This window comes from Podarcis filfolensis (genome assembly GCF_964270895.1).
Source record: "Podarcis filfolensis genome assembly, chromosome: 6".
NCBI classification, from domain to species: Eukaryota; Metazoa; Chordata; class Lepidosauria; order Squamata; family Lacertidae; genus Podarcis; species Podarcis filfolensis.
Genome location: NC_139609.1, coordinates 76,578,729 through 76,604,436, shown reverse-complemented (window position 1 = coordinate 76,604,436; position 25,708 = coordinate 76,578,729). Strand labels below are relative to the sequence as shown.

The 25,708-nt window shown below is 43.2% G+C and overlaps 2 protein-coding genes and 1 pseudogene across 9 annotated transcripts in view; 2 read left to right on the top strand and 1 right to left on the bottom strand.

The window, feature by feature from the left end:
• GHRH (growth hormone releasing hormone) overlaps positions 1 to 25,708 on the top strand; it is a 30,914-nt gene continuing 5,206 nt past the window's right edge. Inside the window, exons 1-2 of one of the 5 annotated variants that reach the window (XM_083619258.1) lie at positions 19,159 to 19,543; positions 23,943 to 24,152. The gene's annotated coding sequence lies outside the window, so the exon portion shown is untranslated. Of the gene's footprint in view, positions 193 to 19,158; positions 19,544 to 23,251; positions 24,153 to 25,708 lie in introns of those variants that run through there. The other 4 variants (XM_083619257.1, XM_083619260.1, XM_083619259.1 and 1 more) reach the window with 4 other exon arrangements.
• Positions 2,555 to 3,344, top strand: LOC310764801 (PHD finger-like domain-containing protein 5A; annotated as a pseudogene). Its single transcript has one exon. The product of its transcript is annotated as a PHD finger-like domain-containing protein 5A (transcript).
• Positions 11,092 to 18,605, bottom strand: MANBAL (mannosidase beta like). Of its 3 annotated transcripts, none has more exons than XM_083619297.1 (3): positions 18,528 to 18,605; positions 17,231 to 17,416; positions 11,092 to 11,666 (listed from the first exon to the last, which is right to left on the bottom strand). In XM_083619297.1, the coding sequence occupies exons 2-3, from the start codon at positions 17,378 to 17,380 to the stop codon at positions 11,559 to 11,561; spliced, it is 258 nt and encodes an 85-aa protein (XP_083475423.1). In that variant the 5' UTR covers positions 17,381 to 17,416; positions 18,528 to 18,605; the 3' UTR covers positions 11,092 to 11,558. The 3 variants fall into 3 exon arrangements, with proteins under 3 accessions (XP_083475423.1, XP_083475425.1, XP_083475424.1); XM_083619299.1 differs by having other exon boundaries at positions 17,231 to 17,410; positions 18,528 to 18,583; XM_083619298.1 differs by having other exon boundaries at positions 17,231 to 17,413; positions 18,528 to 18,564.

Sequence of the window (25,708 nt, the reverse complement as noted above, 5' to 3'; positions counted from 1 at the left end):
ACAGTGGTGCTTAAGCCAAGCAACATTATTGCATACACCCAGGTGGAATGTACAGGCTCACGTGGCTGAGTGTGAGGCAGCTGTAATGAGAGAGTGGCCAGACTGGTTTGTACAAGTCGACAGAGATGTTCATTTCCTGGTATGGGGGCAGCTCTGATTGACACAACACAATAATGTGGGTCTTTTGATAAGGTTGGTTTCATGAAGATCAAAGGAGCACAGTTCACAAAAGAGGGTGCAATGGGTAAGATGCAATTTCTTATAGCTGCCAGGAGGACTGGGCTTTGTAAGGTGGAGGTACAGTGGGTACCTCGGGTTAAGTACTTAATTCGTCCCAGAGGTCCGTTCTTAACCTGAAACTGTTCTTAACCTGAAGCACCACTTTAGTTAATGGGGTCTCCTGCTGCTGCCGTGCCGCCGGAGCACGATTTCTGTTCTCATCCTGAAGCAAAGTTCATAACCTGAAGCACTATTTCTGGGTTAGTGGAGTCTGTAACCTGAAGCTTATGTAACCTGAAGCATATGTAACCCGGGGTACCACTGTAACAGTGTTGCTGTTTTTACCTTAAAACCAAAGTTGCAATATTTTGTGCTTTCCTGAACTACGCTTTATAAAATCTTCATTTAAGCTACTTTATACTTTTTTTTCCTGCCAGCCCAGAAAAAAAAGTACAAAAGCATATGTGGATTGTCACATGTCACAATCACAAAAGTGTTTACTGTATGTTACAGCTTTGAGTTTTGTGGTTTTGTTTTTTGTTTTTAACAACCAAACAGGAAATAAGTTTTATGGAATAAATAAATGTCTACATGGCATGCATCTACGATATATTTTGGAAAACGGTTTATCCATTTTCTGTGCTTTCAAATGCCTCTTGTGACATTGATACCAAACTCGTTACAGAGGTTTCCTGAGGTGGAATGAGGGGTGGCGCTGTGGGTTAAACCATAGAGCCTAGGACTGCCGATCAGAAGGTTGGTGGTTCGAATCCCCATGATGGGGTGAGCTCCCGTTGCTCGGTCCCTGCTCCTGCCAACCTAGCAGTTTGAAAGCACGTCAAAGTGCAAGTAGATAAATAGGTACCGCTCCGGCAGGAAGGTAAACGGCGTTTCCGTGCACTGCTCTGGTTTGCCAGAAGCGGCTTAGTCATGCTGGCCACATGACCAGGCCAATAAAGTGAGATGAGCGCCGCAACCCCAGAGTCGGTCACGACTGGACCTAATGTTCAGGGGTCCCTTTACCTTTACCTTTAACCTTTTAAAATCAGATGGTGGACCAAAATGTGACTTTGGCATGACTTCATCTGTCTTTTGGCATAGGTTTGGCTCCTTCTTGAGATATCGGAGTCAAACTCAGCACAAGGGTTCCCAAGGTGGGGGTCTTCATTGATGTTTGGTTACCAAGCATGGTTTTGAATCAAGATGGTGGACCCAAATGTGACTTTGGTGTGACTTTACCCAATTTTTGGTGTACCTGGTTCAAACTCACCAATTACAGTGGTACCTCTGGTTACAAACTTAATTTGTTCCGGAGGTCCATTCTGAAGCTGAAACTGTTCTTATCCTGAGGTGCGCTTTTGCTAATGGGGCCTCCAGCTGCACGCGTGCCAGAGGTGCGTGATTTCTGTTTGCATCCTGGGGCAAAGTTTGCAACCAGGAGCAGCTACTTCCGGGTTAGCGGAGCATGTAACCTGAAGCATTTGTAACCAGAAGCATTTGTAACCAGAGGTACCACTGTACACTATCTGTTTAAAAATCTCAGTATTTTTTTGCTTTCTAAAAATTCCCAGGCCAAGTACTCCCCAATAATATGCTTTGAAGCCACATTTCTCAATCTATGTACATGTAGGAAAATATCCACTGGTTCAATAACCATGGGTAGAAATCTGTGTGTGGACTTCAGGGTTTCTTTAATTATTCCTTACTTTATTATTACATTTATATTTCACCTTTCCTTCCAGGAGGTCAAGTTGGCATACACAATTCTCTGTTCCCACCTCCATTTTATCTTCACACTAACGCTTTGATACTCGGGTCTCAAATTTCAGCGGCACTCTGTGCAACACCAAAATTCAGCACCCCCCCATATTCCATTCTAAATAGTAGTTGCAGTGCCTCCTGCAGTGCCACCGAGGCTCTGTGTCCCGTGTGACCGAACTGGTTGCACTCCCCTAAATCCACCTCTGTCTCTGAGGTAGGTTAGGGCAAAAGACAATGACTGGGCCAAGGTCACTCAGTTTCATGGCGGAGTGGAAATCTGAATGCTGGTCTCCAAGCTGGTAGTCCAATACCCTTCCCTTTATGACAGTGGCTTCCATGTAGGGAGAAAGTGCTGTTATGATTGAATCCTGCTTGTTGGTTTCCCACAGGCATCTGGTTGGCCATGGTGAGAACAGGATGCTGGACTAGATGGGCCATTGGCCTGATCCAGCAAGCTCTTCTTGTGTGCTTAACCTAACTGAACTGGTACTGTAAGTTGCAGAGGGAGGAATTCCAGCACTGCAGGAAGCATCAGAAAGCCATTCCATGCATTTTTTTAAAGAGGCAAACAATCTCAACTAAACACTGCAAAGAGTAATGACAGCGGCGCGAGGCGAAGGGTTTCAGGGATGGCCAAGCACCACCTGTATTTGATCTTCTGCCGCAAGCAGGCGGGCATGGCTATTGGACGACTATGTGAAAAGTGTGATAGCAAGTGTGTTATTTGTGACTCTTATGTCACTGGTGCGCATATGTGATGAGTGCAACTATGGGTCTTATAAAGGGCACTGTGTAATATGTGGAGGTCCTGGTGTCTCTGATGCATAAAGAATGCACCATCCAGGAGAAAGATCGAGATGGCTGTCCCAAGATTGGCAATCTGGGCAGCTCAAAAACAGATCTCTTCTATGAGCGAAAGAAGTATGGCTTTAAGAAAAGGTGATCCCATCTCCACCATGGTACATTTGCTGGAGACTGCAAGGATTCTTTTTAAAACAAGGACTACCATCTTACTGGAAAGCAGCTCATTTGTTCTTAGTCCTTAAAATTTGTTGCAGAAACTAGTGTGTAAAACTAAATTTGGAGGTTGCTGTCTTCCCTGCCATTCCTCAGTGGTCCCTAATGTTATGAAGGGAGTTGAGCATTTTTATTGCATCTGTGTCTCGGAGGAAGGAGATTTACATTTCAGCCCCTGTGACTTCCAATCTACCCCTTTATAGATAAGCAACCTAAATTTCTGTTGACTGAATCCTTTCACTTGGTGTTATGACCACGCCTATATTTTCTCTGAAGTAAGCCAAGCCACAGCATCTTTGTGAATTATGCATCAATAAAGTTTTATAGCAGTCTTCTTAAAAACAAACAAACAAACAAACAAACAAAAAACACACCAAACACTGCAAATCCACTATGGACAATTGCTCTTTTTCACTTGCTCACATGAAGAGGCTCGTTTCACTCTTGACAGTAGCTGTGTTCTCTGAGCATGTTACTAAGGGATGTGTGCTGGTGCATAAATCAAATGTAAAACTGCCCTGGACCAGCCAGGGGAGTAGGTGACCTCAAGCCACCCCTGCTCATCAGGGCTATAAATCCACTCCAGGACGAGAGACGCCTCGCTCCAGGTGTTTTCGAGGTGAAGGTTCTCAAGGTGAGACGTTTCCTTCGGTCTCTTGGCAAAGAGTCAGGACATATTTCTGCCAGTTTGACTAATCCTTCATCTCACATGGATGTCTGCGGCCAAGATCAAGACAGGTGACACTCAGGATAAAGGAAGGGAAGATGGGCGAGTGAGGAAACATTGGTGGGTGATGATGACTGCATGCTCCGCAGCCTGTACACAAGTGGTGAACAGTGGAAGTTGGAATGCGATCTTGTAAACACTGCAAAGACTGAACAAAGGAAGATATAATAATCTACTCTCCCAGCATACCAGGTCTGAGACAACAAGGTTTATGAAGGAGTACACACGTGAAATGGATTTTATATTTATAAGTGAGGAGGAAATAATGGCTTGCTGTAAAAATGGTCAACAAGTAAAGGATGAAATGCATATTAAAGAAGCAATGATGTGGCTACAGGAGAAATTGATGGACATATGTTTGCAGCAGGAGCAGGAAATCTAATTTTTTAAAAGAAATTGTATTAAAGTACAGTAATTTAGTTTGATTTGTAACAATTTGGAAAACTAATAAAAATAATTTGAAAAAAAGATAATGATTACATGCTAAAACAGTTACATTGGTGATAATAATAATACTTTGCATTTATATAGCACGGGGTTGAGAAGCCAGTGACCATCTAGAGATTGACTATGAATTCCATCATCCCCTGTCATTGGCCAAGCTGGCTATGGTTGATGGGAGATGTAGTCCAATAGCCTCTGATGAGCCAAAGTTCCCCCACCCTGATATAGCACCTGGGTCCAAGTGGTGGAATGACTTTTATGTGAATGGGATATTTCCCCCTGAAGTCTACATGCTGTGTCTGGAGGGGGCTTTGAAAAAAAGAAGTGACGGGAGGGGGATTTTGAGAAGGGGGGGGTAGCGTCCCACAGTTTGCCAGAACTTGTGTTTCACCTGTCTAGAAGTCTTTGACAATTCTGGCCCCCAATTCTCTAAGGGTGGAATGATTCAACGAGGGAGGAGGAACACATTTGGCATGCCAACCTTTCTCTTGTTCCTGCCAGGTTGGGCAAGAAGACAGGAAGGCTATTTAAGTTGGGCAGAAGTAAAGCCTATAGGTGATGTGAAGGACACACGCCTTAGAAAAAGGACAGAGCAACAGCATCAGATTTTCATTCTTGCGATCTCTGGGCCATCTAGCCTGACACAGAGTGTTGTGCAAAATGCCCAGCACGTCATTCTCAAGCGAGTGAATGAGATCTAGGACAGTTAAGGAGACATGGGCATAATTACTGGAAGGAATAGGAGTGGCGGTTTTCTAAAAAGAGCTTGGCACATATTGTCTCCCTCTGCCCCCAGGGTGCATGTGGCGTGCTGTATTGTCTTTCAGGCTGGCTGGTTATGTGAAAGCTCCTATACCATCAACATCCTGTGCATGGGATATTGGACAAGGGTTTAGATAGAAGATTCAGATTCCAGTGGTGCTTCAGATATTCTCTGCAGAAAACTCCATGGACTTAAGACCTGTAAGAGTGGCTAAGGATTTCTGTGAATTCTCAGCATCCTCTATAAATGAGAATCCCCAGAATTATTTCATGAAAGCTGTGTCAATTAAAATAGTATAGGAACCACAAAGGCTTTAGTGTAGGTGTGTCCATAAAGCCAAGAATTAGGTCAGGGATGGGGAACCTGTGGCTGGCTCTTCAGATTTTTTTTTGGATTTGAAAGTAGGCTTAAAAGAAAGAGCTTAGCCTTGCTACCACCTTCCCAAATCTCCCTCCTGACACAGCAAGCAAGCTTCAGAAAAAAGCTTCCAATTCTGCAAAGAGCACTCAGCTACTTAGACCCAAGTGCTGTATCAAGGATGTGAAACTTTTAAACCTCCAGATATTCATAGAACCATAGAGTTGGATGGGATTCTGGGGTCATGGACTACATCTCCCATCAGCCCCAGGCAGTGCGGTCAGTAGTCAGGGATGAAGGGGATTACAGTCCAACATTATCTACAGGAGGTGTGAGGAACCATTAGACCATCCAGATGTTGCTGAACCACAATTCCCATCATTTCTGGCCATTGACCCTGCTTGCTAGGACTGGTTGGAGTTCAGCAACATCTGGAGGGCCAAAGGTTACCCAGGTCTCATCTAGAGGGCCCCAGGTTCCCTGAACCAGGTATTTTATGTAGAGATTATCACCAGATCTTAGATTTTAGAGATTATTAGATTAAGCAGCCAATTGCTTTTGTTAAATATACAGTGGTACCTCAGGTTAAGTACTTAATCCGTTCCGGAGGTCCGTACTTAACCTGAAACTGTTCTTAACCTGAAGCACCACTTTAGCTAATGGGGCCTCCCGCTGCTGCCGCGCCACTGGAGCACGATTTCTGTTCTCATCCTGAAGCAAAGTTCTTAACCTGAAGCACTATTTCTGGGTTAGTGGAGGCTGTAACCTGAAGCGTATGTAAGCTGAAGCATATGTAACCTGAGGTACCACTGTATAACTAAATAAAATAGGTGCAATCGCTTAGATTTCTCAGGTTGGAGAGTTTCTTTGTGGGCGTGAGACGTGCACTGCCTTCCTGATTGCTTAGGGCCACACATGTGACCAGACCAGGAATCACCACCCTTGCTCTAGTTTGGTTTTGCTTTCCCTCAGCCATGTTTTCTCCCCAACAACATGATCTGGTTGGGGATACCCAAGGAAGGAGAAATCACAGATGGGTGTGTGTGTGTGTGACACAGAAGCAACAGCCCATGGAAACAGTGGCTGTGAAAAGTGCCACTGTTTGAGGGACTAATCCCTCTTGCTCTCTTGAAAACAGGGGTTGCTAACCTGTGGCTTCTCAGATGCTGTTGGACTCAGTCAACATGGCCAATGGTCAAGTATGATTGGAGAGTTGCAGTTGAGCAGCATCTGGAGGCAGTAGAGGCTGATGTACTGGGGGAAATGGGGCAATGCCCCGCCAACCCCAATCTCTCCTCAGCCAGCCCTCACCTCCCTGCTGTCTAACTTACAACCAGTGCAAGAGATACAACTATCTGCCAGCTTCCTCCTCCTCATTCTCAAAGTTTGCCCATGTACAACACAGCTGGGAAGAAGATGGGGACAAAACTATAATTCCTTGGCTCTGCCTATCACTGGCTCTGGTCTCACCTACAGTTGCCTCTGGCACTGGCTTTCTACCCTACCAATCCCTATGGGCACCAGTCTCCAGTGTCTGGAGGGCCACCCCTGCCTTAAAATACACAGCTAAGAGGCTAGGTGCAATTGTACTTAAATAATTGTTTTCCATTTTAACGCTGACTATATCCAACAGCAAGTCTTTGAACCTTGCCTCCCTGTCCCAAGCTTAGGTAAAGGTAAAGGGACCCCTGACCATTAGGTCCAGTCGTGGCCGACTCTGGGGTTGTGGCGCTCATCTCGCTTTATTGGCCGAGGGAGCCGGTGTACAGTTTCCGGGTCATGTGGCCAGCATGACTAAGCCGCTTCTGGTGCACAGAAATGCCGTTTACCTTCCCGCCGGAGCGGTACCTATTTATCTACTTGCACTTTGACGTGCTTTCGAACTGCTAGGTTGGCAGGAGCAGGGACCGAGCAATGGGAGCTCACCCCGTCGCGGGGATTCGAACCGCCAACCTTCTGATCAGCAAGTCCTAGGCTCTGTGGTTTAACCCACAGCGCCACCTGCATCCCAACCTTACCTGAAACAACACCTCTGGAAATAAAGAAGTGTGGCCCTTTCAGGTCCCAGGGAAGGCCTGTAGCTCAGTGGTAGAGCATCGACTTTGCATGAAGAAGTTCCCAGGTTCAAGTCCCACCATCTCCAGGTGGGGCTTTGAGAGGACCCTGTCCGACACCCTGCCAGGAGAGCTGCTGCCAGTCAAAATATTGAGCTACATAGATCAGTGTTGTGGCTCAGTATAAGGCATCTTCTGTGTTCCCATGTTCCTAAACGACTCGTTGGGGTTATGTCCTGGTTTGCTTTCAGAGAGCATCCAGACAGCTGCTCAGGGACCTCGGGAAGGGGTGTGGTATATAAATCAAATGAATGAATGAATGAATGGACACTCCCAATCCCTTGCATTTGAACGTATATATGCCTGTGCCAGCAGGGCATTCTCATTTCATGTACATTTTCAGCACCGGCATGTTGTTTCGAAAGAACCTGCTGAGAGGCAGCTTGAAGCCATCCATTTCTGATACTGAGAAGAAATCAAGGCAGGCACCTGTCTGCTTCAAAGCAGCCCAGAGGCGTCTTCCGTTCCTCTTCCACACTGCATCCGAGTGAGTGCATTGGAATGAAAGTAAATGAGGTCTGAATAAGATTAATAGGGATTTAAATGAACTGTGCCCACCAGGATTTTTTTGGTCATGAGCTACTTATTACTGGGCCTCAGGGGATTGTTCCACCAGCGCAGGAGTCCCACAAAGGCACATTGTTAACATAATCACTTTCACTCGAAGGGACAATAAATGTAGCTAGGTCATAATGAAGAGCGGCTGATTTGCAGTGATGTGTTGCAAAGGGAGGGTGGGGAAGGAGGAAAAAGAAGGGGGAAAGCCCACCCCCACCCTACAATATGCAAATGTGTTTTCTGTTAACACAACACAACCTACCTGCATATTACTGAGAGGGAGAAAATGGGAGTCCTGGAGAGAGAATTTGCTGCAGGAATCTGGGGCATTATCCTCTGGGAACCTCCCAAGTAGGCCTGGTGAAAATGAGTTGGAAGGAACGCAGCAGCGCAACTGGGCTCAAGCAGCATTTTAATTATTGCTCCCTCCTCTCGGAGAAGAATCTCCCCATGAGAAAGAATTTAAATTAGGCTGCAATCCCAGACCCACTTACCTGAGAGTGAGCCCCATTGAACTTAATGGGACTTACTTCTGAGCAGGCATGTATAGTCTTAATATTCTCTTCAAAGATGGGAGGACAGGAGTTAGGTACAACATGAAGATGGTAAATTCCAGCCCTCCAGCGTATTAGTGTTGGGGATTAAACTGAACCTGAGGCTCTTACCCAATACATTTTATGACAGCTCATGTTTAATCATCCCAAGGAGCAGCTTTTTTGCACCTCCAATTAAAATTTTGTCTTACCAGAGTCCATTGGATGTGATTTTTTTCTGCTTTGCTGATTTGTACATGACTACATGACCTGGTATGTAGCCCTCCATGCTATTGCCATGAAGAAAATTAAGGAGAAGGTATTTTAACAAAGATTGCTGTTAACTACACAGGACATTAGCTGACAGAACTATTTTGTTCTGGGCAGGAGTGGTGGTAATGAATGCTGGTGACATAATTTTTAAAAAAAGCCTTTTCTTTTTTATACATTTCTACTGCTTGTATCATACATTTTGCAAAGGCCTTTTGCTAAAAGCAATAAATACAGCTGTGTGTGCTTTGTGTGGAGAACTGGATTCAATGGAGCCTGTGAGAACCTTCTATTGTTTCCATTATTAACTGTAAGGAGACAGAACTCCTAAAAAAAGAAAAGAAAGAAAAGCCAATTCTAATTTCTATATAGATTATGCTAATTCTCTCAACTGCCAGAGAAACTTCCAAGGGCAATAAAATGAGGAGTCAATGGGGGAAATCTACCATTCACCTGAATATTTCTTATCAGTCTTGCAGTATTTAGGCTGCAGGAGAGCTTCTTATTACTAGGAAAAAAAATGCTGTAGTACTTATAGATTACCAGGCATGGCCAAACTTTGCCCTCCAGCTGTTTTGGGACTACAGTTCCTATCATCCCTGACCACTGGTGCTGTTAGCTAGGGATGATGGGAGATGTAGTCCCAAAACAGCTGGAGGGCCAAGTTTGGCCATGCCTGGGTTATACGAAGAGAGGTGGCTTTAAGGATGCAACGTGTGATATGACCTCATTTAATAATGAAGAATGGTAAAACTGGCCACCTGCACTTATTATCCAGGAACAGCAACAGTGAGTGTTATTCACGTGAAGCTGCTAGACAGGAATACTAAAAATACCAGAAAGCTACTGACCCATAACAGAGACCTGTCTTTTATAGCACCCAGGAAGGAACCTTTGGTAACTTATCTTTATGACACCAGCAGATGGTCCATTTCAGTGAGACTAAAATTCTGATATTCATTTGTTACAAGTAGTCTTTAAGCTGCAGAACAGGTAATACTGGAGGTTCTAATATTCACAATAACAAAGTCGTTCTGGAGAAGTTCAAGCAGGTTGTCACCCAATTCAGAAAAGCCCATACACAAGAAAACACAGGTAGAAGTAACCAACCTTAATCTCTTTGGGTGGGTAGCCAACTGAATTCCTAGTAACTCCCTACAGTGGACAAAATGGAAATGGTTGCCTCTTCCCAGAGGAACAATAAATACAGGTTTGTAGCCATCAAGTACATTACTGGCGAGAGAAGCAAAACGTGGTCAAAAATATGAGGACCGCATCTAACTGGACTTGTATCAACTGCACCTCAGAGTGTTCATACATTCACGAACGGCTGCATCGATGAACAATTCGGAACCCGAACGCTGAAAAGCCGGAAGTAATTGCTTCCATTTTTGAACGCACCTTGGAAGTCGAATGGCTTCCGCTGCATGTCTTTCCATTTTTTTTCAATGGATTTTGCTGACCACCCACTGATCCTCGGTTTTTGAACGTTTTGGAAGTCGAACGGTCTTCCGGAAATGATTACGTTCGAAAACCAAGGTTCCACCGTATGTCAATTTTGCTCTTTTAGGCTTTTCTCAGTGCTGAATTCAGAATGGAACTGACAACCACCCACATGCTTCAAGGTGGTTAGATCAGTCCCAAAAACTTTGGTTGATACAGGATGAAAACATAATACACGAAACGTCAGCTAAGATAATGACATTTTTAAAAGGATAAAGCAGCCCACTATGTTGGTGTGCTCATAGACAGAGGAGGTGTACAACAGCAAGGAGTATAGGGCATATTTTCTTCCAGAAGCCTGTTCCCCATCTTCCTGCTTCCCCCTCCCCCCATTCTGCAGGTTGTTTGGAGGTCTGAGTCCTTCCACCTAGAGTTTTTTTCCTAGGTTTGCCCAAGCACACTGCCCAAGCAATCTTTTGTTTCTCAGTGGCTCCATTTTGGCTACACTTGTCATCATAACTCAGTACGGCTATCAAAGGGAGTGACGAAGGCCATGTTACTTAACAGAACTGAAACCTGCATATTAGAGGAAATTTTAGAACTGCCCTACAGTTACCTCTACTGCGAGATTTCACTACTACTCATCATTTGCGGCATATGAGTTATAGTTCCCATTCATTCAGCCCACCTGAACCTAAAAAAGAGAGTGCTCAAATACATCTCAAAGCAGGGATGAGAGAGGTGACTTACTCATGTAATTAGGCACGAACAGTAGAGGGAAGACAGTTAATCTGGCTGGGAACAAATTATGCAAGGGAAGTTATATTCACAGGGAGATAATTAGCAGCAGTCTTTTTTTTAAAAAATGACGTGAAAACACACCCATTCGGATATAAAATCAGGTATATTAAGCACATCAATGGCATACAAAATAAGAAGCTGTAGGAGCTGATCCCTTTCATCAATGACACACAAAATGAGCTGTAGTGAATGATCCCTCTGTCTTTTTGAAGTATGGAGAAATGCATTTTGTGGGGCCAAAACCCATTTCATGGGACCGGCATTTCGCATCTTGAGCATCACAAAAGAGATGAACTGCTCCCTCCAGGCCCCAGTAATTGCTAAGATCTTCCATGCTACGTAGGTATGTCCAGTAAACCATACATGTATTTACAACAGATCAGATAAAACAATACTCTTCAAGCCATTTTAGGAAATACTTCCTCTTGACCAGAAACAAGAATATGCATAGCTTTCCCAAAACATTTAAGTTGTACTTCATCAATGTAGTCTTGAAGAAAGCTCAATGGTCGATAGTAACCCTGTCTTGAAAGTTTCATCATTAAGCTGTTTTACCGCTTCTTCTTGGTTTCTTTCTTGGGTTTCTTGCTCAACGATGCTGTGGCAGCTTTGGGTTTCTTTACCACTTCTGAAGTTTTTGTCTCATAGTTTTCGGTGTCCTATTAAAAGTTTGTTAAGGGAAATAAAGTCAACAGAGATTTTGTTCATAGGGTGACAGCACACTAAAAGCGTTATGAGCCCCTCTTGTGTTATTTATTGGTATATCCCATGGCTGTCATGGTGGGACATGAGGCAACAGAAATATCTAACAAGCATTACTAAATATCTAACAAGCATTACTAAATAGAGCTGTGTATGGAAAAAAACACCTTTATTTTCAGAATAGGAATGCTTGCTCCTAAGCTCTTTAAGCTGAGTGAGTAGGAAAAGAAAGAGCTGGGAAGGGTGAACTGACAGCAGCCAGCCAAGGATGCAGAAAAAGAGAAAATAAAGACCATGCTAGCACTATGGATTTTGAGGGAACTGGAGAAGGAGGTGCCACAAAAGGATGGAAATGGATGCTGCCCCAGAGAGACAGACAGAAACACACAGAAACACACACACACACACATATGGAGTTGGGGTGCAGGGAGGCAAAAGCTATGGAAAAAAGAGGACTGGTAGCAGGCAATCTCTGGTTAAAAGTAGTATCTCAGCTAGGTGGATTTTGTTTTTTTGCACATGCCTGTAATACACCAAAGTATCTTTTCTTTGCTATTTTGTCAATACCAGCATAACGGCACATGCCTAAAGGGCTTTCTGTGATAAATACAGGAGGGACAGCTGTGTTAGTTTATTGTAGCAAAAACTGGACTCTAGTCCACAAACACTCATGCTATTATAAGTATGTTCATATTTAAGGTGCTGCTGGACTCCATGTTGTTTATGTATAAAAGGATCATTCCTGTATATACTGTACATACAGAGGGCAATAAAACATGTAGATTTGGGCTTGGCAAGTTCTTTAGCATGGTAAGTGAGCACAGATGTCCGTCCTTAGGACTGCTCAATTCTGTAAGTTTCAATGCGTAGGAATTTCAAATCTTTAATAGAAAAAACAAAACCTGGCTATTCAGGTCACCAAAGCAAATAGATGCAAATGAACATTTAAACTGGATAGGCAACTGTAGAGAGTAATTTCAGATTTATTCATCTCAAATTAAAATAAAGAACTGGAAAATTTGTTAACAACACATTTCACCCATTGATCAACTGTCTTTCTGTTGACTGGGAGAGAAGATCGCAGAAAACATTTCTGCTATGGGAACCAACATATCATCCTCTTGTTAAGAAAAGAAGAATAAAGAATAGAGAAGAATCTCACAAATGCATGGGAACAGAGCCAGGCTCCTGGAAGAAACCACACACAGACTGCTTCCCCTCATTAACCAAGCTTTGGTTTAAATATGTTTTAGACTTCTAGAGTGTCTCAAAATCCATGTGTGCCAACTGGGAAAGGCCATAGAAAAATGGCAGAGAGATCTGTGGTAGCTTCCAGTTTCTAAGAAAATGGTCCAAACAAGACAGGGGGAGGAGAACAGCTTGATAGTATCTTTATCATCAATGAGCTTGGCTTGAATCTTTCTCAAGTTACAGAGCTATTGCAATTCACACTCACGAGGCATTCCAAGAAGGGAGACTTGGCTTGCTTCCTAAGGGATGTGATTCACCCACAGGAAGCTGGCCAAAAGAGTTCAACACTCTAGGGAAATGGGGAAGGAGGCATTTATTATTCAGGGACTCCAAGTTCACTGCAGCTGCAAGAAGATGACTGCTGCCTTCTAATCTTCAATCCAAAGAGTCTTTTCAAAAGCTGATTCCCCTACATGTATGGAGGTTGCCTGCAATAGGAAACAGACTGGAGCAGGCAGAGTTGGTGTCCTAAATAAGGAACATCCAGGCCTGCCTATTCGCTTATTGTTCAGAATCAATATAATTTGAATCAGAAATAAATACAACAGTGTACTGCAGAGGGTTCTATGTCTGGTTTCCCCAATAATGTACACTGCAATACAACCCTGATTCAAATGATCCGATTATTCAATTCTCCAGCCATTTTAGGGAGGTAAAACTCATTTATTAAATAATTTACTAACCATACTTAGGGAACGCATTGAAAACAATTGCGCAGTAAAACCAATTTTTGGAAATAATTAGGAAAACCCATTCATCACATGCAATGCTCTGGGCACTTCTCCTAAGACTGCACCCCATTGAACAAAGTAGGGTTTAGTTCCAACAAACACATGGCAAACTCTCAACAAGGAACCATAGCCAATCCTGGTCTATAATGAATGCGCTTTATCAATCTTTCTTTTTCTTTATTAAATTTATACGTTGCCTTTCTTCCCAAAGGAACCCACCTTCAGCTTTACAAACATGTTCAACGCATGTGTCAGTCATCAGGCAGTGCTGAGATTTTGCAGAATGTAAACTTCTAAGCTCTCCAAAGTGAAGAGTTTCCTCCCACAAGAGCAAGACAGAACATGAGAGTCCCCTACGTAAGCCATTTAAGAAGCACAAAGAGCATGGGAAAAGCCCTGCTGAATCAGACCAAAGGGCTGTAGATCAACATTTGGCTCCATAGTGGCTAACCAGAGGCCAATGGGAAGCCCACAAGCTGGCCATTAGCACAACAGCACCCACCCGTGTTCCCCAGAAAATGGTATTCAAAAGTGTACTGCCTCTGATACTGGAGATAATGACTGTTGTGACACTATGCTTTAAAGGCAATGGAGGTCATCACTCTCAGGTTTCTGATCACTGTCCAGTACAGAATACAGTGGTACCTCGGGTTACATACGCTTCAGGTTACATACGCTTCAGGTTACAGCCTCCGCTAACCCAGAAATAGTGCTTCAGGTTAAGAACTTTGCTTCAGGATGAGAACAGAAATCATGCTCTGGTGGCACAGCGGCAGCAGGAGGCCCCATTAGCTAAAGTGGTGCTTCAGGTTAAGAACAGTTTCAGGTTAAGTACGGACCTCCAGAACAAATTAAGGACTTAACCTGAGGTACCACTGTACTGAACAGGATGGTCCATTTTATCTGATCTAGAATCATAGAACTGCAGAGTTGGAAGGGACCCTGTCCTGAGGTACTGGGAATCATCAATATGCAGCTGGCCCATACGGGGATCAAACCTGCAACCTTTGTGTTATCAGCACTACGCTCTAACCAGCTCAGCTACCCACTGCATCTAGAGGATGTAAAAGCTGGTGATCCTCATGGCTTCCTTGTGCACCACATTAGGCTCTGTTGGATGCTCCAAGAATCCCAACTTTTGTTCTCAAATCATTCCAGCCTGCACAGTTTTAGAGATTAGTTAGAATGCTTGATGGCAAAAGTGTCCTTTTTCATCCTAAAATGTATAGTATAGGAAAAAACTGCTGAATCCTTTCAGGTCAACCCACAGATTTCTCCCAGCTCCCGAACATTTTGTGATGCATGTATGAATCAGTCACGTGTTCTGCCAATGCAGCAATATATACAGGTAGCCAAACTGCAGGTGCATCATTTGGGTGTGCATGGGGCAGGGCTGGATGACAGGGAAAAAGAGGTGATTCCTGTGTGAAAGCTGTGGGGCTCGGGGCACATATTTCAATCACTTTGTAGACACTACTCTTGCCATTTTGTATGTTGTTTTGCTGTGAGGAAAGCTCTCTAGGCCAAAGACAGGATAAATGTGGGCCGATGTGTCTGTTAAGTACTGGAAAGTTTATTTTTAGGCTACCTACAGAAGATGAAACAGCTCCCATCCAAGCCCTCCCCCCCAAAACAGTCCAAATGCTGCCACACATATGGTCCACAGCTGGTTTTCTGACATATTACCCCCCTCCCCCAAAGTAATACTATATCTACATTTATGAAACACCAGATGAAAGGCAGAAAAGATGAGTCATGCCAAAGAGACACCAGGGAAAAGGATGACCATCAGCAGACTGGAAAAAGAGGCATAAACTTCTGTTTTGGGCAAAGGTTGCCAATGGTTACAGATGCAGCTGTAAGCGTCACCAGGCCCGCAAAATTAAGTCCAGGCTGGTTAGAATAACTATATTCAAAGCCAGAATCTTCCATTTGCAGTTTTATCTATTAATTGAGTAGATCAGAGAAGGATCAAGTAGTCACTTCTGAAACAATCACAGGGTACCTGTTGGAGCTGCTGCTGCTGGGTATTGCCCAGCTAGCACTTACCCACGATAGAGCCTTCTTGGTGGTGGTTCCCTGTTTGTAGAATTCCTTCCCTGGTGAGGTGTCTCTCTCTCTCCCATATTAACATTCAGGAGGAATTTTAAAATGTTCCTATTTACCTAGGCATTTGGTGGCTGAAAGATACTGTTCCTGGCATCCTTGAAATTATCAGATGTGAGGGTATGTGGTTGTTTTTAAATGTTTTTAGATGGTCTTAATGGTTCGAATCCCCGCGACGGGGTGAGCTCCCATTGCTAGGTCCCTGCTCCTGCCCACCTAGCAATTTGAAAGCACGTCAAAGTGCAAGTAGATAAATAGGTACCACTCCAGCGGGAAGGTAAAAGATGTTTCCGTGCGCTGCTCTGGTTCACCAGAAGCGGCTTAGTCATGCTGGCCACATGACCTGGAAACTGTACGCTGGCTCCCTCAGCCAATAAAGCAAGATGAGCGCCGCAACCCCAGAGTCAGTCACGACTGGACCTAATGGTCAGGGGTCCCTTTACCTTTAATGTTTTAAACCTTTTTTAAAAAAATTAATTGTACTGTTTTATTACTTTGCTGCTTGCTGCCCTGGGATCCTTTGGAAGAAGGTACAGCATAGAAATTTAGTAAATAATAGTAACACTCCAGAATACCATCAAACCAGCTGTGCATTGGGTAATCATCAACCAACTCAGCCAGGAATTTGTATTAATCTCCAATCTAACCATAAACCTTGTGAGCCTTATTATTGTTGGATTAAAGTAGTCTTTCAATAACCTTTTAAAATCTTTTTTTAAAACCTAAAGACAAGACAAGAGGCAAAAGGTAGCCATTTTCAACTATTCGAAGGGATGTCACAAATTTGATGGAGAAAATTCGTTTTCTACTGCTCCAGAGGGTGGGAACAGAACCAATGGCTTCAAATGAAAAGGAAACTGGATTTGATTTAAACTAAATGCTAGTCTTATTTTGAGCTGCTTGACAGTGAGACAATGAGCCTCAGAAGGTATTGGCAATCCTTAATCAGATATTTTTAATCAGAGACTGGATGGACAAAGAACATGAGGGGATCTCAAAGGCCATTTGTCCTACTCCTTGCTGGTGAAGAAAATATGTTGCTATAGCATCCCCAATAGGTAGACCTCCATCCTCTGCTTTAAAAAAGTATCTTCCAATGTAGTCTGTTTCAGTTGAAGAGCTCATGCCATCAGGAAGTTTTTCTTAATGCTAAGCAGAAATCCGGATTTTAAGTTTTTTTGTGATCTCCTTTCCTCTGGGGCAACATAAAAACAAATTTGCTCTACCATCTTGTGCAATACCCTTTCAAATATCTGAAGATGGCTTTCCGATCGCCTTTTAAACACACCCAACTCCTTCAACCTTTCTGCATATGGCGTGACCTCCAGGGACCTCACCATCTTTGTAGCCCCCCTCCTCAATATCCTTCTTAAATTACCAGGCTGCAGAACAAGCAATTTCACTTTTTCGCTCTGCAGATAAGAACGCCTTACCATTTTGTGTGTCTTTGGAATGGGAAGGATAATGGCCAGTACGCAGATGAGTTGGAAAATGGCACCAAAGAAAAGGCCATAGTGCAGGATGTTCTCCATGAACGTAGGCTCTGGGATTTCAGGGGGTGAGAAGTCTAGCTCAGCAGCCATTGCACAAGTCCACCTTCAACAATTTCCGTTCTTCTGCTTTTGCAACGAAAAGAACAAACATTACTTATTAATTGCTATTTATTGTTTGTAAGTGGCTTTGAGATTCATTTGAATGAAAAGTGGCACAGAAATATAATCAATCTGGGAAGCTGCCGCCAGTCGAGAGTAGAATATACTAGGCACGATGAGCAAAAAGCCTGACCTGGTATGAGACAGGACCTCTATGTTCCTGTGCGTGTTTCTCTGCTAGCAGGATAGTTTCATTTCAAGTTAAGCTAGAAGGATGATTTTAATGTCTGAGTAGGAAAATCTGTGTGACTTCCTTCCCACCAACTTCAAACGCTACATTTGTTTGCTATCAGAGCTGTCAAGTTGAAAACCCCATTTTGGAAAACGCTCCCACTGATCCCATGAAAGGCTCCAAGGGAAATATTTTTGATGCCTTGCTTGTGCCTCCTGGTGCAACAGCACGTTTGCTTCCACTGTCCTAAACCCACTCCCCATTTCCAGAGGGTACACTTTTAAAAAGCAAGAAAGCAAGAACGCTGAACCAACAAAATAACATTTCATGACCTACTTCCCCTCTTTCAGCCTCTGTGAAAGAACCAAACTAATTGCTAGCTATTCTGTGGACAAGGAAAGCGACACTTTAAAGGCAGTTAGGAAAGAGAAAGAGGTAGGGATGGAAATAAATAAATTAACAACAACAACAACATAGCTCAGTGGGTTAGAGCAATAAATTATTATTATTAATTATTATTATTAATAATAATAATATAGCTCAGTGGGTTAGAGCGTAGTCTGATAACGCCAAGGGTGCAGGTTCGATCCTATGGGACAACTGCAATTTCCTGCATTGCAGAGGGTTGCGCTGACTAGATGATCCTCAGGGTTCCTCCAGCTCTACCATTCTATGACACCTGAGGGCGATTTAATGCAAACGTAGTTTTGGTGCACGGTTTGCACCGAGCTGCAGGCATCGCCTAAAAACAGAAGAGCTTTTCTTTTCTCCCCCACCCGCTTTCACCGCAGGCGTGGAGCTGGAAACCTCCCCCCCCCCGCCCCCTATTCCCGCACAAAGCTCTCCTAGGCGCCCCCTAAGGCGCCTCGCCCTACTCTTTCTGCCCCACCAAAGCGTATCCCTTACCTGCAGCCGAGCCTCAGCCCCCGGAAGTGCTTCTGATCTCGCTAGGAAGCGCTTCCTGTTCCAGCGACCCTAGCAACCGCCGCCGGCGAGGCGTTGCCAAGGAGGCCGCGCCTCCCGTCCCACGGTTCAGGCTCGCTTCTCGACTGGGAAAATGCTAGCTCCTTAGGCCAAGAGCTTCTGAGCTGGTGCAGAGTGCAACTTTCGGGAACTGCAGCGCCTGATGCTTTCCCTTGACCTGAAGCTGTTTAGCCGTCAAACCTAATGGGCAGAGGTTGCCTTTGCCCTGGGGTTGCACTGCTCCGAAATCTATACCTAGCGATGTGCAAATGTTTTAAATCTACAAACCGATCAATTAGCGAATCTAGAAGTGCAAAGATTGGGGGAGGGTGGGGAATCACTTGTCCTGGAAACAGGAACCGACCCACGTAGCAAAGCGGGATGCGCCCCTGCAAAGCTGACCTTGAAATCAAGTCAGGAGCCAGCCATTTTCTATATTTGTCAGGTGATGCTTTTGTACCTGCGACATGCCCCTATCCAGATTTATCACAGATTTATCACAGATTCGAGATTTATCACAGCTGCGTCAATGCACAAGCAGGCAGGGTGGCGTATAGACCATGTGCGAGCACTTCCCCATATATATATGACATATTGCAATATGTTAATGGTGGTGGAAGCTAGCAAGAAGTGCACCGGGCCATTTTGAAAATCGTTTGGGAGAGGGGCAGCAAGCATTACTTGGCATCACCTTGCTGCAAAAGGACTTCTCCGTGAGCAGCTGGAAGAAACAGGATGCCAAAGGGAAGAGGCTGGCGGCATCAGGGGTTGAAGTCTGCCGCTGGTGCTATGTGGTGCCTAATGCAAATTCCTGGGAAGGTCCAGCTATCCCACAGCCACTTTGAAATATTGCTAAAAAACAAGGTGACAACATTTGTCTCAGCCACATATTGGCAAAATGTAAAGTAATAGTGATACAACTGGAATACCAACAAACTGTTAAACAGTGACATCTGCTGGTGAGTAGTGGTGGTCTTAAGATTTCAGAAAATGCTCGCTGGGGTTTCCCTGCCTTCATTTGAGAAAGTGGTCTCTGGTCAACGAAAGCTTATGCTGAAATCACTTTGTTAGTGTTTAAAGCACTATAAACATTTGCTGGTTTCGTTCATTTATATTTCCAATCCATGCCAGGAAAGAGATGTGTGGCAGGTGACAAGATTCAAAACAACAATTTAACTACCCTACTAAATAAAATGCAAAATATTATAGTACAGTGGTACCTTAGGTTACATATGCTTCAGGTTACACACTCCGCTTACCCAGAAATAGTGCTTCAGGTTAAGAACTTTGCTTCAGGATAAGAACAGAAATCGGGCTCTGATGGCGTGGCAGCAGCAGGAGGCCCCATTAGCTAAAGTGGTGCTTCAGGTTAAGAACAGTTTCAGGTTAAGAACGGACCTCCGGAATGAATTAAGTTTTTAACCCGAGGTACCACTGTACTGAGTAAGAGTTGAGTGTGTCATCCTCACTCAGGCTAATCCGATCTGCTTCCATACTAGACATTTTATCCTGAATTGGTATCATTCACTCTTAAAAACACCATGCAAGTGTAGCATACTAAGATATGTGTTCAAATAGTTTAAATGTGGGAGAGTATTTGAGGATCAGTGAATTCACAGCAAGCTGAAGTCTAGGATGGTTGTGATTAAGCCTAGTAATATCCTAGACCTGTTCCATCCAGCTAATGGTGTCAATTAGCACCATTTCCACCCCAACTGCCATTTATGCTCACTTTAACCCACTTTGCTTCCCTTCACTTTCCATACTCCAAGCTCTCTCCACACCACTCAAAACACAAATACCAAGAATTGTTTTTTGCAAAATGCTTTCAGCTGACCATGTTTGCATCTCCTTTTTTCCAGCAGACCCCACTGAGCTTTGAAATGAGCAAGAGAAAGACACTCTTAGATATTGTTTCGAACTAGAAAGCAGCTTAAGACCAGCTCTTTGTTCCACAAACCTTATTGAAATGACAACCCATATGCTGCTATTCCCCCCCCCCAAATTAGGAGAGTCATTTCAAAATAAAAGTTCCAACTTTTTCATCCTCTACTGCACTTAAAGTTCCCCCCACCTCTGCCAAGAGGCAGGATGTGGGTGATGAACTTTTAAATGTTAATTGCAATTTCCTTTTGTGTGTGCAAAAACACATGTTTACTAATTGGATTGATAAAAGTGAGGAAAAGGACAAACAGTGGAGTGGGTATAGCTATAGAGTATATGGGTTTGGGCCAAAAGCAGTACAGAAAACATTAAAGGGCCAGTTCCAGTAGTGCCAATGGCTAGGAGAAGCAGCCAGGAGCTGCTTAAACAACATTGTTGCATGCCACCCCAGTCTCTGAGCGGTGCAAGATTCCCAGGGTTCCAGGCACTTACCCACAGTCCGTGTTTCCTTTGGAATGAGGCACAGCAGAGACTGTGGTGTCTTTATGATATACTGGTTTATTTACACATATATACAACCTGAATCTGTGATGGAGAGTTTCACAGCAATAACACCCAAAGAGGGTCTTGATCAGGCTTCCTCAACCTCGGCCCTCCATATGTTTTTGGCCTACAACTCCCATGATCCCTAGCTAGCAGGACCAGTGGTCAGGAATGATGGGAATTGTAGTCTCAAAACATCTGGAGGGCTGAGGTTGAAGAAGCCTGGTCTTGATTCTCCCATAGCCCCAGCCTTGGATTTAAGCGGAAATCAGGTGTGTCTCTGACTACCCAACTTTTACTAGTGCTGACAGAGGCTGGCTGCTATGACCACCAAAATTTGCAGATTATCTCCATTGGAATGGAATCACCAATGAAAGTGGTCATTGGGATACTCAGTGACATAAGGCTAGGACAAAACAACAACAACAAAACTAAACACTCAACATTTATTGAATTTCATATCTTCAGAATAATTTCATAAACACACACAAAGAGCCAATCAGTTAGATGACCTAAGGATAGGAAAACAAACAAACAAACAACCTTAATAACACATTCAACGTTCAATGAATTTCCTATCTCATCATGCACAAAGGGTTGTAGAGGGTAAAATCAGGATTCAGAAATTGTTATATTAAATTTATATATTGCCGTTTTTCTGAAGATCTCAGAGTGGTTCACAAGATAAAAAGAAAAACAAATGCAAGTTTCTTCATTAAAACCTATTACAATAAATTGAATGTTTTGAATGTATCCTAATTCATTCTTGTAAAAATCATGAAGGTCTATATTTTAACCATGTGTACATTGTGGAGTATATGATTTCCATTTTAATCTATTTGCCCATGTTAAGGAGGACCACAATAAATGATAAGAGTCTTTAATAGCATAAGCTAGGATACTAGATGATAATGTGGAATGAATGCTGAGGAGCTGAGGAGTGATTTGGGGATTTCGTTGTAGCTGCTGCTTGGAGATAAGAAGTGAGGAGCTGAAAATATTGCTAGCCTTCTGGACTGAAGCACAGTATTATCGACCAGCGTTTTATGTTCAGATTGGCTTATTGGAGTGTATAGGTGCAAGAGGAGCTCACAGGATTTAATTTTTTTTATTTTTTTAAAAACTCTTTAAAGCATTTTTTTAAAAAAAAATGCAGGAGAATGAGGGCATCAAGTCTAAGAAAAAATCAATATCTGAAGAATTACAAGGTGTTTTCCTGGATTCTGTTCTTTGTTACTGGCTGGTTGATGTTTTGCTGTCTGCTTAGCCCCCTGGGTGAAATGCTGTTCGTGGTGTAAACTGAGGTAGCTCTAGCAACCGAGGTCTAACAGCCTCTCTCAACCTAGTGCATTCCAGATGTTTTGGGCTACAATTCCCATCAACCCTAGCCAGCATGGCCAATGGTCAAAGATGATGGGAGTTCTAGCCCAAAACATTTGGAGAGCACCAGGTTGGGGAAGGCTGGTCTAACGGCTAAGCCAGGTGCAGATAGTAGTATAATGGAACAATTCACATGAGTTTAGGCTGCAACATGGGACAAAGAGCGAACACTGAAAGGCATGATTGGATTCTGATTGAATCACATGCTACCAACACTAAGCCATGCACTGGCTTGGGTTGATGTAAGCAGTTAGTATAAACCGAAAAAGCTCTGAGGCAGGTCTAATAATAATAATAATAATAATAATAATAATAATAATAATAATATATTATTTATACCCCGCCCATCTGGCTGGGCTTCCCCAGCCACTCTGGGCGGCTTCCAACAAAATATTAAAATACAGTAATGCATCAAACATTAAAAGCTTCCCTAAAGAGGGCTGCCTTCAGATGTCTTCTAAAAGTCTGGTAGTTGTTCTTGTCTTTGACATCTGGTGGGAGGGCGTTCCACAGGGCAGGTGCCACTACCAAGAAGGCCCTCTGCCTGGTTCCCTGTAACTTGGCTTCTCGCAGTGAGGGAACCGCTAGAAGGCCCTTGGCGCTGGACCTCAGTGTCCAGGTAGAACAACGGGGATGGAGATGCTCCTTCAGATCTGAATGGAGATCTGAACATCTTGCTGCAACTCAATAGTGTAAGCAATCTCATTTGTTACTATGGTGCTTGCTGGGCACTGTCTGAACATGGTGCAAACCAGCACATTTGATTGCATTATTTGCCTGGCATAAGGCTGCTGGTGTTTGCAAAGGACCAAAGTGTAAAATACTCAGCTAATGCCAGCAGGTAGGAGCGACAAAGGCAACCGGGGGGGGGGGGGAATAAATAAATAAAGGAGAACCCATGTGGTGTAACAGGTTGAGTGTTGAACTATGACCTAGGAGACCAGGGTTCAAATTCCCACTCAGCAATAAAGCTCAGTGGGTGACCTTGGGCCAGTTACTATCTCTCTGTCTGACCTACCTCACAGGGTTGTTGAGAGGAGAAATTTTTTTTGGGGGGGGGGGGAGAACTCTGTATACCACCTTGAGATCCAGGGAGGGAAAGATGGTATATAAATGTGAAAAATGAATAAGAAGATAGCAATGCTGATAAAGATAAGATAAGAATATTTCATGAATCTTTTAACAAGAGAGACAGGAAGTAATATTAATGGTTAACCCTTGCTCATTGTTGATCTTAAGGTGGCCATGTGTCCTACTTTAGAGAGGGCAGTCCTCTTCAATTTGAAGTCTTTCCCACCACATTGTTTTTTTCTCTTTAAAGTACAGTAATTATTTCCGAATTTGTGCTTTTTATGCAAATCTGCACCCTCCTTTTTCCTTCTTTGGGTGACCTGTCAACAGTCACCCTAGCTGGCATTCAGACTGAAATGTCCATTTTAAAGAAATGCAAAGCTTATCTAATAAAGCAAATTTGTCTTTTAGTAAGCCCAGTTAAGATGCTAAACACAGCTGTTTGAGTGACTGGAAGGTAATTGATTCTCTGACGTTCAGAAGCTTGCAGGTTTGATGAGGGAGTGAATATATAAAAGAGAGTGCGGCAATACCCACAACAGCTAGAGACTCACCACTCTGGTTAGAAAAAGCTGGATAGGATTTTCTCTATTTCCTGGGACACAGCAAGAATCAGAAGTATTGTCAGGCAAGCAAGAAGGCCAAGAACAAGGTTGCAGACTTGAGAGGACCATTTTCCTGAAGGGAGCTGTAAGTTAACACTTTGTTTGTTAATGAATAGATGCTTCATGGTGGAAAAGTGAATTAACTATTCCTGTCTGCAGGATGCTTTGTATATTGATTAAGATTGCAGTCTTGCGCATGCATTCTTAGGAACAAATCTCACTGTACTCAACAGCATGTTTTTTAAAGCAAACATGCATAGGATTGGGTTGTAAATTACAGAGTTAAATATTCATAACTGGACTCCAACTACGCAAATAATTCTAGGATATCTGGACGTATACTAGACAGGTACTCTGGATATGAGTTGGAATTTATTAAGTGCTGGTAAAAAAGGAAGAAAAGAAACCTGCTGTTTAAAGCTGCCATTTACATTTTAGTTGTAATTCTTTGTCTCTGGAAAGTTAGTGGGTAAGTAATATTGTTCTAGCTACCCATTTGCTTATGGACAAAAAGAAAAGTGAGTTGCAGAGATGTCTGGTTTATTAGAGATAGAAGGCACAAGAGGAGATGGCATTTTACTGCAAAAAAACTTTCAATAGGGTAAACTTTTGAAATGTAGGCAAAAATGTGGCAGATAAACGTTTTAAAAAAATGTTTTTAACTATGCCTTTGGAATTTATTTCATTCTTAGGCAGCTATTTTGTGTATGAAGTGTTATGATGGTGTGTGCCAGGTCTTAGCCAAAGTTTACTCAGAAGCAAACTCCACTGATTTCAAATAGATTTCCTGGCAAGAAAGTATGTCTAGGACTGCAGTCTTCATCTAACATGCACAGCATTTTTTTTTAACCCTGAAAATACTACAAGGCTAAAGGAATGCCTTACATATCTTAATCTCACAATGCTTGCATTGTTTACCATACTGATTTAGTAAAATCCATGCCACAGTCAACAGCAGTTTATCTGCTTGTCTGCCTCTGCCTACCATTTCGTCATTATCTCTACAGCTAGATTCTGCTAGGGCTCACACCAATTCCAGAAGTGCTAACAAATGAACAGGAATAAATTTGTGTTTCGGGATTAAAGACTTTTGTTTTGAAAGAGGATTTAAGCTACCATAGCATCTTCGGTTTCTCAAATGACATCTTGTTGGGCTGTCAACTCAGCCCCATTCACTTAGGGAGAGAGAGATTGAAATCCTTTATTTTACCTTCTGAAACATCAGGATGCTTAGACTCAAACCTTGCCCTCCAACAGATGAGTAATGGTGATGAATAAAAGTGTTGTTACTGTTTCTACTGCTACTTCTGAAAACTTAGAGTTTTCATGGCACTTTATGCACAGATTGGGTCCTGCCATCTTAAGTTCACCGGTACAAAATTAGGTGCTCCCAACCCATTCACAGAAAGATTAATGTGACCATAATTTTTGAACAGGGAATGTTGATGAACGGAAATAACTGGAATGGAAAGAAACGGAAGTCTATTAAGAGTTCAGCCATACAGCCCTGAAAATCTAAATGTTACATCCCCTGAAATGCTCACAATGGTTTTATTGTGTGAGGCTGTTTCCCCTGAGTCACTTATCTATTGGAAGCATCCGAGCTGGATGTTTCCAGACTACACAGGGTTGTAGATCAAA

Excerpts from the sequence above, each read along its gene's own strand:
- MANBAL (XM_083619297.1), bottom strand. The coding sequence starts at position 17,380 with ATGGCTGCTGAGCTAGACTTCTCACCCCCTGAAATCCCAGAGCCTACG. Across the intron at positions 11,667-17,230 it reads TTCCAAAGACACACAAAATG|GACACCGAAAACTATGAGAC; the intron begins GTAAGGCGTTCT and ends AACTTTTAATAG.